Source organism: Sceloporus occidentalis, unplaced genomic scaffold (assembly GCF_023333645.1).
Source record: "Sceloporus occidentalis isolate IW3139 unplaced genomic scaffold, rSceOcc1.0.p SCAF_4, whole genome shotgun sequence".
Lineage (NCBI taxonomy): Eukaryota > Metazoa > Chordata > Lepidosauria > Squamata > Phrynosomatidae > Sceloporus > Sceloporus occidentalis.
Genome location: NW_028316984.1, coordinates 133,617,576 through 133,629,810, shown reverse-complemented (window position 1 = coordinate 133,629,810; position 12,235 = coordinate 133,617,576). Strand labels below are relative to the sequence as shown.

The 12,235-nt window shown below is 42.6% G+C and overlaps 1 protein-coding gene across 3 annotated transcripts in view; it reads right to left on the bottom strand.

Annotated features, from left to right (window-relative positions):
- CREB3L1 (cAMP responsive element binding protein 3 like 1) overlaps positions 1-12,235 on the bottom strand; it is a 115,294-nt gene that overhangs the window by 49,254 nt on the left and 53,805 nt on the right. For all 3 annotated transcript variants that reach the window (XM_089521527.1, XM_089521529.1, XM_089521528.1), the window contains exon 2: positions 7,937-8,165. In XM_089521527.1, the coding sequence (XP_089377653.1) occupies positions 7,937-8,165 (229 nt within the window). The remainder of the gene's footprint in view (positions 1-7,936; positions 8,166-12,235) is intronic.

Below are 12,235 nucleotides of genomic sequence, written 5' to 3'. Positions count from 1 at the left end.
AACCACTGGGACACCCACATGGTCCCACAAATTACAGGATCCATTGCTGGGATTGCTCTAAAAATATCTTGTCATCATTAATTATCCCAAAATGAATTGTTTTAAAAATAGGCTTTGAAATGACTGTTCCTCTCCGTCTCCTGTGGAGAAGGCCACTGGTAAGAAAGAAAGACACTTAGTCTTCCACAAGCCCCAGTGTGTACTAGCAGCAGGCAGCAGCTTTCACTCTGTCCACACCCAAGCCCAAAGTGCCAGGGAAGGCTCAGAGTTCTAGGCATCCACACCCAATAACCTCAGAATCCCTCTTGACTGCCTCTATGGATTGCCAGAAGAGGGAGGGAAGAGGGTAAGTTGACACCTTTTACTAGGCCTCCTTCTTGGAGTGGAAATGTGTGAGTTCTGCAGGATTTTTCCAGCCAGGTAACAGAAGGCTAAGCTTTAATGCATGGAGAGCAGCTTTGATTACTGGAGCAGACTTGTTTTCCAAAAAGCAAGACCTGAACCAATGCATCGGAATTGGAGAGAAGCAGCGCTTTATGATAAATGCTAGGAGAAACAGTAGAACAATAAGAGCTGTTTGGCAATAGAACAGTCCGCCTTGGCAGGTGGCCTGCTTGTCTCTTTGTTAGGTATTTATGGAGAGGCTGAAAGGCAATCTGTCAGGGATGCTTTTGTTGCATCTTGAACTACTGATCTTGCATAGAATTGGGGCAGGATTGAATGACTTCCAAGATCCCTTCCATTTACATTTTTATGATTCTACTGCTACCTGAAGCAGGAACCTGAGCTCAGGAACTGTGTAAATACTTTAATCCAGTGATATTTTTTTTTATTAACAAATTTTACAACACAACATATCAATCTTTTAACATACACAACTACTACTAACTATACTTACATCTTATTCTTCCTATTTGTTTTTTTACCCCTTATTTCCTTCTCCATTACGAATGCTATACTTATTCAATAGATATTCAAATATTTCAAACTCTGGCCTTCCAGATGTTTTGGACTTCAGCTCCCAGAATCCCAGACCATTGGCCAATATGGTTGAGGCTTCTGGGAGCTGAAGTCCAAGATATCTGGAGGACCAGAGTTTGGAAATCACTGTTATAATCCCACACAAGCACAAAGTATGGTCTACATTTGTTCCAAAGGTTTTTGACTTAAACTTATTTTTTTCTCTTTTTTTCCCAATTAAAGCAAGTTATACAATTTTAATTGCAAAGATGTGCTTCAGTAGAAGCCAGAAAGGTTTCCAAATGCTGAAAGCAGGGTTGCAGCTCCCTGCATCACTCCTGATCTCTTTCCAGGATAAGTAGAGGAAGAATGAATTGCGCAAAGAAAAAGAAAATTATGCAAATACGCTGCATTGGCATGATATATAAAGAAGCACAGAATTCCACTTTTCTTTGTATAGAATATGGGAGAGGGAGGAGTGTCACACAGAGAACAAACATTTAGTTCCAAGACCAACATGCCATCTACAATGTTCCTAAGGCCTGAATGGAGCAAACCTTTTCTGTAGAAAACAAGCTTCTTTCCAATTTTGAAGGGAACTTCATTGAGCATGCAGTGAGACTTCTGTATAGGCTAGGCAAACTCTGCCAACCTGTATCAGACTGGCTCAGAAATATGCCAAGCTGTTCCCCAAAATGCCAGAAATAGTTCACCCTATTTCCTAAACCAGCCATTATTAGAATGTGTGTGTGTGACCCTTGCGCCCCCCCCCCGCCTCCCATTATAATACCCCATGAAAAAAATGGAGATCCCTTTAGCCTTTCCTCCTACAATGATAACACACTGCAAGACTGGGAAGGTAAGAGAAGGAAGAATCCTCATTCTCACCTTTCATATCTTCTCCATAGACAGAGCACTCCTTACCTTAGCTGCTGTTTGCTGGCAATGGGATTTAAAGGAAAGGGCAGTGCTGGGAAAAGTTACTCTTTTGAACAATACTTGTTCAGGAGTTCATTTAATTTGTGTAAGATGAAGGTCAGAATCTGCCAGGCAGTCATTGACCATGTACTCTGAACATCTGAACACCTGCTGCTTAATCCAAGACCAGTCCAGAGCATTATGCCCTGGACTGGCTTTGGACCTACCATGATGACAACCACACACACTGGGCCAACTCTGGTGTGATATCACATTGTTGTGTACACAGGCCTGCCAGGCTGACCCCACATCAGCCCTACTGGCCCATCCCCTGTATTATGAGCCGTTACTGCAGCTTCCTTGTGAGCAGAAGCTGTGTGTAATGCCTGGCACATAACCACTTCTAATGTTAGCATGCCCTGCATACCCCATGCTGTTTTTCTGGGCTCCTCTACTTCATATCTCATATCTGGAGACAGAATATTTTTGACAGATTGACCTGAATACACTAGAAAGCTGGGTCAAAGCCAACAAAATGAAACTCAACAGGGAGCAATGTAAGGTACTGCACTTAGGGAAGAAAAATGAAATGCACAGATATAGGATGGGGGACATTGGCTGAATGAAACTACTGTATATACTCATGTATAAGTCTAGAAATTTAGGTCAAAAATTGACCAAAAAAAAAACTGACTTGACTTATCCATGGGTCAATGTAAACACTGTATCTTAACTCTTATTTAAAAGAAGGAACCATCTCCTGATGAAAAGCAAGAGTATAATGTGTGAAGCACTGACCCCCTCTACTCTCTCATCTATCCAGTCTTAAGAGTAAGCACATAGAGTTCATTTTATAAGTTCTTTGACATTGTTTTGCTTTCCTTCATCCTTTAGATCCTTTGCTATGTGCCTCTAAGTTTTACCTTCAACTTATCCACGGGTCATAGCAAAATGCATAATTTTGGCCCCAAAACTTGCCCTCGACTTATACATGAAATCAACTTATAGTCGAGTATATACATGTGAATGGGATCTAGGAGTCCAAGTAGACCACAAGTTGAACATGAGTCAACAGTGCGATGTGGCAGCTGAAAAGGCCAATGCCATTTTAGGCTGCATCAATAAAAGTATAGTGTCTAGATCAAGGGAAGTAATAGTGCCACTATATTCTGCTCTGGTCAGGCCCCACCTGGAATATTGTGTCCAGTTCTGGTCACCACAATTCAAAAAGCATGTTGAGAAACTGGAGCATGTACAAAGGAAAGTGACTGAAATGGTGAAGGGTCTGGAAACCATGTCCTATGAGGAATGACTTAGGGAGCTGGGGATGTTTATCCTGGGGAAGAGAAGGTTAAGAGGTGATATGATAGCCTTGTTTAAATATTTTAATGGATGTCATATTGAGGAGGGAGCAAGCTTGGACCCAGAACAATGGATGCAAGCTGCAGGAAAAGAGATTCCACCTCAACATTAGGATGAACTTCCTGACAGTAAGGGCTGTTCGACAGTAGAACACACTCCCTCGGAGAGTGGTGGAGTCTCCCTCCTTGTATGTCTTTAAGTAGATGCTGGATGGCTATCTGTTGGAGATGCTTTGATTGTGATTTCCTGCATGGCAGGGGGTTAGACTGGATGGCCCTTGTGGTCTCTTCCAACGCTATGATTCTATGATATCACTTATCAGTGAACTAGCACTCCCTAAGCAGTTTACCCCAAATAAGCTGGGTACTCATTTTACCAACCTAGGAATGGATGGAAGGCTGAGTGGACCTTGGAGCCCTCTTGGATCAAACGTACAACTTTGTGGTTGTAGTACTGCATTTAACCACTGTTCCCCCAGGGCTCTTTATCCACCACGGCTTCTAGGAACACTTCAAGGAGAAAAGGACTGTGTCCTGAGGCATATGTGCATCCTGGTAATGGGATAATCAAAATTTAGATGGGTGTAACAATTGCTCCTTCCTTTCCCCAAATCATCTGCATTTCCTCTTGTATCTTGAGACAAAGGATCTCCTCACACCCAAAGCAGTCTCCCTGCCTACCCCCTGATGTGTACCCAATAAAACTTCGCTGTCCTTTCATCCTGGAGATATCCAGATTCAATCACTGTTTTTGTCACACTAACGTTAAAGCCATCAACCAGTCTGGAATTCCATTGTTGATTCCTGGGAAAGGATATCTATCTGACATGATAGCCCATTGCTTGGGGCTAGATTTTAGGCATATGTATGGTTTCAAAACCTAACTTCTGCATGCACAGCCAGCATACACCTCTGAGCTCTGTGTATGCTCTTTATCACCTTCAAACCTCCTAGTCTGAGCCACTCCAGCTTCCCGTGGTCTATTGGACAAGTAATTATACCTGCAAACCCCTCAAATCTCACTATTTATCTTTGTTAGCTCTAAGTGCTGTGTCTGTGTGAATTGTTATTGCGTGTGTGATTGAATTCTGCATATTTTCTAAATAAAATCCTCTTAATTCACCCTGAAAATCTGGCATTTTCCCCAGTTATTACTGGTATAAACAGGTATAAACAGGTGCAAACGGTCCTAAGATTACCCAGCCTCATGCAAAGCTAATTTCTCCAACATTTAAAGTAAGCCCAATAATTGGTGGAGACCTCCCAGTCCCACCACCACCACCACCTGCTGAGGATGAAAATGGGCACCCCAACATGTGATCAACAAGGAATCTGAGCACATGTTTCTGCCCTCGCGCTGCTCAGCGCAGGGATAGGAGAGGGTGCAATAGCAACAGCAATAGCAAGTACATTTCTATACCACTTATCAGTGCAGTTAAGCACTCCCTAAGCAGTTTACAAAGTATAAGCTAATTGCCCCCAACAATCTGTGTACTAATTTTAGTAACCTTGGCAGGATGCAAGCCTGAGTCGAGCTTGAGCCCTTTTGCTGGTATTGAACTCACAACCTTATGGTTTGTGAGTGAGTGGCTGCAGTACAGGCATTTAACCACTGAGCCACCAGGGCTCCTAGGGAGCTCTTGGCATGTGATCCCAATCCAGCTGTCCAGATTCCAACAGAATCCGAGGTCACTCTGGGATTTCCAGGAAGCACTGGGGTTTCCCCTAACTTTGCTCATTTCAGAGTAAAGTTATGTTAAGGGGTAAAATACCACCAAATCCTCCCTAGAAGTAGCCATACATTATCAGGACTGCCAGCTCCACGGAGTGAGCATGGCATTTTTCACAGTGTAGCCAAGCCCTGCATTTAACTGTAGCCTAGTCTCTTTGGTGTTTCCTCAAGGATAACTAAAATTGCTTATGTTTTAGACTAGATATTCTAATAATGGTCCCCCCCCCAAAAAAAATTGCTGGGCACCATTATTTTCCCCCAGAATGTGATTGGTCACTTTTTAAAAAAATCCAGACAAAGGCAAACTGTAAAAGGCCCCATTGTCTGACAAAAACTACAGTTATTGGGCCCTAGGTCTCGGAGAAAAGTGGAACATAAATAAAATAAAATAACATATTTTCCTCCTGCATTAGCCTCCATTTTTGTTCATATCCATGTCAGACACAGCAAATAAAGATCTGTCCAAGGCTAGGCTGGATAGAGATGCAGACAGAATGAACTGGAAACAAACCAATATGTTTTTTTTTAAAGCTTACTTATTCACTTTGGCTCAGAAGACAGCAAGCTTTAAAATATGGACAAATCTCTAACAACATTGAGTGAATAACATGAATGAGAGGTCAGTTCACTGGACAAGATACAGGTTGGAAATTGCCAGTTTCTCACATTAAATGACTATGAGACAATAAATGTTTTCTCCTCTGAAAACAGTGGGTGAATGACACTGCTGTGAGTCATTAAGCCAAAACCCCTGTTTAGTCTGCCACTGTAGTAGACTGATAGTGAAATGGAGGTCAATGTTAAGTCTAATCTGTTTTATACCATATATCAAAGCTTTGTTTTTATTAGAAATGGTACTTGTTATTGATGCTCTGAACAAAAGAAAACACTAAAGAAGACAAACCAGAATTATTTTTATTTAGCTAAAATTTCCTCCATAATTTTATGCATTTTGTTGTTGTTGTCGTATGACTTCAAGTTCTTCCCAACATATGGCAACCCTAAAGTGATCCTCTAAGGCAAGAGAGTGTGACTCACCCATGATTATACAGTGGGCTTCTATGGCTGAATGGAGATTTGAACCCTGGTGTCCGAGAGTCCTAGTCCAACACTTGAATCACTACATCACATGGGCTCCTATAGATGATTACTTACATATAAACCATAGTGTGTTCAGTTAGGGAAGGGATAAGAATAATGTAGCCCTCCAATTGTTCCTGGACTATGAGTCCCAGGTAACCCAACGAGCACAGCCAGTGGTGAGGAATGTTAGGAACTGCAGTTCAACAATACCTGGAGGGCCACGTGATTATCACCTCTGAAACAGAGCTTACACTCCTAGGTAACATCCTGTTAGTGACATATAGCAGCAAAAGGTCAATGTACACCTGCATCTATATTTTTTTTGTTAGTGCAGAGTCTCTTCCACCCTTCAGAGTGATGCAATCTCCACTAAGATTCACCAGTTTGCTGTGACAGCCTCTCCACTCCAAAGTGACTGGTAGGGCAGTCAGAAATCCATCTGGTTAGCCCTCCATATCCAGATGCAAAATGATTACATCATCTGCTCAGATCTAGAGAGGTCCCCAGCAGTGGCATAACCAGGAAGGTGCAGGAGGTGCAGAAGGGATCAGGTGACACCCCAGAAGGGGTGCCATCCAGTGAAACAGTACACCCAGAGGCAAGCAAGAAAAGCACTTTCCCAGTTGCCCAGCAGCTGCACAGAACGCTAAATGGTCCCTCTAGAGTCCACAGTGCCACCTGCCCCAATAGTGGTGGCACAGCTGTACCCACACTAGACCCTGAAGCCCTGAGACTGTATTACTGCCTGTGAAATTTTCATTCTATGCTCTGCAATACAGATTTTTCACCTATGTGTGTTTAGGACTGCAGCCATATATACTATATTCCCCTACCAATGGGTGCAATACAAGGTGTTGGTCATTAACTTTAAAGCCCTACATGGCTTGGGTGTGAGTTACTTGCAGGAACGCCTCTCCCTACATAATCCACCTCGCACTCTCAGAACAACTGGGAAGAATCTATTAGAACATCAAGCAACCAAATTTGTAATGTCATCCCAAAGAGCTTTCACTGTGGCTGCTCCGAAATTATGGAATAGTCTTCCAGAAGATATCCGTCTTATTGCCTCCTTGGATGCCTTCAAGAGGGCACTTACGATGGATCTCTTCCAGCAAGCTTACCCCCCTGACCTCGTGTACGAAATACTGTTCTACTTTCTGATCACTGTATAATTGTATTGTATTGCTGTATGACGATGAGCTAGTTTTAAAGTAATTATTTTTATTGTATTTTATTGATGTGTTTTTTAATGTATTTTATAGGTTGTAATCCCACCTCGATCCATTCGGGAGAGGCAGAAAAATATTATTATTATTATTATTATTATTATTATTATTATTATTATTATTTTCCCTTTCTTGGGCTGTTCTTTACCTTGTTATAGAGCTTATAGAATATTACTGAAAAACATATTGTTTATAGGAAGAAATTGGGCTTGATGGTAACAACACCACAAAAGAGGCATGGTAGAAAATTCAGGTTATGAGCACATTTTCAGTTCAGTTTTATTTTTTATTTCATATCTACAAGGGAAAACACCAGCACCATTATTATGAGATGGATGCAACCAATTCAGACTAGATCAAATTAATTGCCAAGGGCCAAATCTAACTCTAGTCCCCCAAGGACATGTGTGACTCCTTTCCCCTAGTTAGAGAACATCTGTTTTCAAAGGGAATGTCCTTTGTGTGTCTAACTTGGAATTTTCTTGATTCTGAGAGTTTTCATTAAAAAAACCCCACAACTTTTTCAAGTATTTAGTACATGCCCATACTGAACTTATCAGTGTCACTTCTGCTCTTTTCTTAACAGCTGTATGGGGCTTTGTGACATAAAGGCATATGGATTTTTTAAACCCAGCAAGGATGATCCTCACACTCACCACTAGCATTCTCTTCTGTCTTGACAGGCATGAGGGGACTCTGTGGAGCAGAATCTCCACTCAGGGAGTAGCTGTGCTCTGCCTGGATGCCAGGAGTAGGGGGGTCCAGATCCATGTCCAGTAGAGGGTTCTTTTCAGCCAGTATGGGGTCATCAAAGAAGCTGTTGAATAGTTCATTTGAAAAGTCCTCCATATTCTCTGAGAAGTGGTCGAAGCTCTCTGAGAAATGCTGAAAAAGGGACAAGTGAAAAAAAGTTGGCATCACCTCTATGAAAGACTAGAATGAACTAAGAAAGGGAAAATACTTCAAAGAGATTTTCTCTACACAAAGATAATTTTATAGCACCTTATAGTAGGAACAAAGGGACATCTAGTCAAAGCCCCTACTATGCAAGAATCTTCAACTGAAGCACTCCTGAAATATGACCATCCAAACAAGATTTTCAAAGAAGGGTAGTTCACCACCCTCCAAAGCAGTCTCTTCTACTATTGAACAGTTCTTACAGTAACGTTCTTTCCATTGTTTAGGTAGAATCTTTCTAATGTTAGCTAGACTTGTACTGTAATTTGAATCAGCTGGTTTGTGTTCTAGTTTCTAGAGTAGCAGAAAACTAATTTGCTCCATCTCTTACATGGCATCCTTTCAGATATGTAACTTGGCTATTATATTACATCTCAGTCTTCTCTTCTCAAAGTAATCATATCCAGCCCCCTAAGTTGTTCTTCATAAGGCTTGGTTTCCAGATATTTAATCATTTTGGTCACTCTTCTCTGGACACATTCCAGCTTGTCAACATCCTTCTTGAGTTGTTGCATTCAGAAATGGACAAAATATTCCAGCTGAGGTCAGACCAAAGTATAATAGAACAGCACTGCTGCTTCCCTTGAGCTGGACACTATGCTCCTGTTGATGCAACATAGACTTGCACTGGCTTTTTTGGCTGCCACATCTCCATGTAAAGCATTCACATACCTCCTCTTCGTCCTCCTTTACCTGTTTCTTCAGTCTAATTCTTATTGTTAGTCTCAACTAGAGTAGACCTATTGAATCAATGGAATAACTACTTATCAAATGCCCATTGATTCAATAGGTTTATTCTGACTGCAAATAGCAACCTGATTTAGGCCTTTGTGGGTTAGTTTGGTTGGTTTAGTGGCCCTCCAGATGTTCTTGGATTCTTACTTCCATCATCCACAGCTATCATGGCCAAGAGAAAAGGAACTATAGGATCTGTACAGGAGCTTTTAGAGAGCTACCACTTTCTCAACCTGATAAATCCAAAGTGGGAATTCTGCAGCCCTCCAGATGTTGTTTAAGTGTTCCAGAAACTCCAGTCAATGGTGAGGAATGCTAGGAGGTGCAGTTCAACATCACAAGTAGCACACAGGTCCAACCACTGCAATAGATGATTGAGCAACTCTCTGGTCTGCTGACAATCCTTGCTGTTGACAAAGAAGATGTAGCATCTTCAATGTCAGACTCATGCCAGATGCAGCTCCTGGACAGTGATGTTGCTGAGTTTGGTGTCACCCAGTGAAGGAGGGTGCCTCCCTCCCTGCTGGCCAGCTAGCTGCACACACGTTCAGACTGCTGCTGGGGGGGGGGGGTGCTGCAGCCTCCAGAGTGCTCATTCAGGGTCCAGCATGACTGCTGTCTGAACAACCACACCAGACCCTGAAGGCTTGCCCCCACATTACCCCAGAAAGGCCTTCAGAGTCTGGCACAGCTTCTTGGAGAGCAGCCAAGCCAAACCCTGAAGGTAGGGTTGCCATACCTCCGGACCTCGAAACCGGGAAAAATGTAGGACAAAAGTTTCAAATGTAGGACACACAAAAATGTGTCCTACGTTTGAAAATTTTGTCCTACATTTTCCCTCACCGCTTGGGCTCCGCCCCCCGCTGCGATCGCAGCGAGGCCCGGGGCCCAGGCGGGGAGGGAAAGCCTCCCTGAGTGAAGGATTCCCTCCCCGCCTGGGCCCCGGGCCTCGCCGCGATCGCGGCGGGGAGCGGAGGCCAAGCGGCGAGGCAAAGCCTCCCTCAGCTTGCCACATCCTGCCCGGGGGCAGGGGCAAACCAGGGCGGGACCGTGCAGACCCGCCCCAAATCGGGAAAGTCCCACCCCCAGGCGGGATATGGCAAGCCTACCTGAAGGCACCCGCCCCCAGCAGCTGCTACTGAGGAAGGCAGTGCTGAAGCCTCCGGAGGGTATGTTTCGGGTCCAATGTGGCTGCTGGGTGATCGGGAAAGGGAGGCTATGGCCCTTCTGGCTTGCCCAGTAGCCATGACAGTCTCTTCAGGTGTACTACCCCACTGGGTGACACCTCCCCTTGGGGTGTCACCTGCTGTGATCCACACTTCTTACAACCCCCTACTTTCTCCTATCAGAGGTGACTCTTAAGGGCCAAATGAACCAGATAGGTCTGAATCATATCCTCCAACATTTCACAGATGAAAACCAGAACAGTTTTGGTCAAGCAGAGTCACAGTATGTCAAGATGGCAAATATTATTAATGAGGAAGAATATATTTATTTATATATTTAATTAATTAATTAATTTGTATGCCAGCTTTCTCCCAGAAAGGGACCCAAGGCGGTTCATAAGATATGCTTCCCAGAAAGGCCGTCAGAGTCTGGTGTGGCTTCTCAGAGAACAGCTGTGCTAGACCCTGAAGGCACCTCTCATATAAGTGAGGAAAGGCTATATCAGTTTGCTTTTTATTGAGCCTTCTGGGAAGTTCAAGACCAGCAAAAGGGCCCAAGCTCAACTCAGGCTTGCATTCTTCCGAGGTCGCTAAAATGAGTACCCAGACTGTTGGGGGCAAATTAGCTTACTTGCTAATTAGCTTACTTGCTGTTCACCGCTATAATCTTTGGAATAGCGGTATATAAATAAAAAAAACAAAGGCAGGATTCTACTCCCTCCTCTCTTCTTCCCCCTGCTGATTTAGGTGAGTACAAACTACCTTTGCACTTTGAACTCAGTTTGCAGCAACTGAAGTGAGCTGAGAACAAAGGGGAAAGTGGGAAGAGAAGAAAGAAACCAAGACATTTTAAAACCAACTGAGTAAGTGTAATAACAGAGGTTTAATTAACTGAGACTGTCCCTACAAAATCAGGACGGTTGGAAGATATGATGAAGAGTGTTTGGCAGGATGTATGTTACCTATATGTCTAAACATCACCGGTGGAAAGTGAACAGCTGGAATAAAGTATTAACTTTTTCCTGGAAGCATGATTCTCCTTTAGAGAAAGCATGCACGTTGTTTTTGAAGACAACAACACTTCTTTAAAAAAGATCGCAGAATGCTTTTTTTAAAATGGTATTTTATGTTTTGGGAGGGAAAGGCATTATAAGGCATGGTGTATGTGCTGTATGGAAAGTGTGGTGTGGATTGGCCCTTAGATGTGCTAAAGTTGTCTAGGATGAGATCGTAACTTGAGGAACAATAAATGGCATCATGCCTAAAACCAACCAACATTCACAATACAATGTTGGTTTTAAGTTACACTGAACTCTTCTTCAAGCTCAGGAAAGCCACAATTTTTAAATTGTTTTTACATTTGCTGGCTTTGCAGTTTGACACATAAATAAATGAAGGAATTTGGAAAAGGCAAAAAGATAGGTTGTAAGAAAGCTTTCACCTGCAAAAGGATGCAGTTCTAATAAAGCCTGAAGGCCTGGCATAAGCCTAATAGAATTTAGTTCTAATGAAACATATATAGGATCAGAGATCACACTTCACATGGCAAAAAGCTGTCAAGACGGATCTCTTCTGGCAGGCCTTTCCTGAATAAAAGTGCCCGGCCACAGAATGACTGCCCCCCACATCATGTATTAGCCCACTGCTCTGTCCTCGTTGTATTTTTTATTGTGTTTTTAATAGATATTTTAATTGTAACATGTTTAATCCTGTTTTAAGGGGGGGGGAGGAATTTGGAACATAATTTTGTAAATGTGGATTTTAATGTGTTGTGAGCCGCTTTGATTGTCCCATCACAGAAAAGCGGGATACAAATAAAAGTTTTATTTATTTATTTATTTATTTATTTATTATTAACCTGTTGGCACAGAAACAGGAGTAACAGTGCAAAAAATAGCAATTCTTTTTAGTGTTAATGTTTTTAAAAATGTGGTTGTTTTGCAATTCTTTGCACAGCATTAATTTATTGTTGAAAAGTAGCATGGTGAGAAGGTGTGTGTGTGTGTGTGTGTGTGTGTGCTGGTGAATTAACAAACAGAACTCCCAAAGTATTGTAGCTCACTTTTAATTTGAGCAACTGAGGAAGGCAGAAGCCAA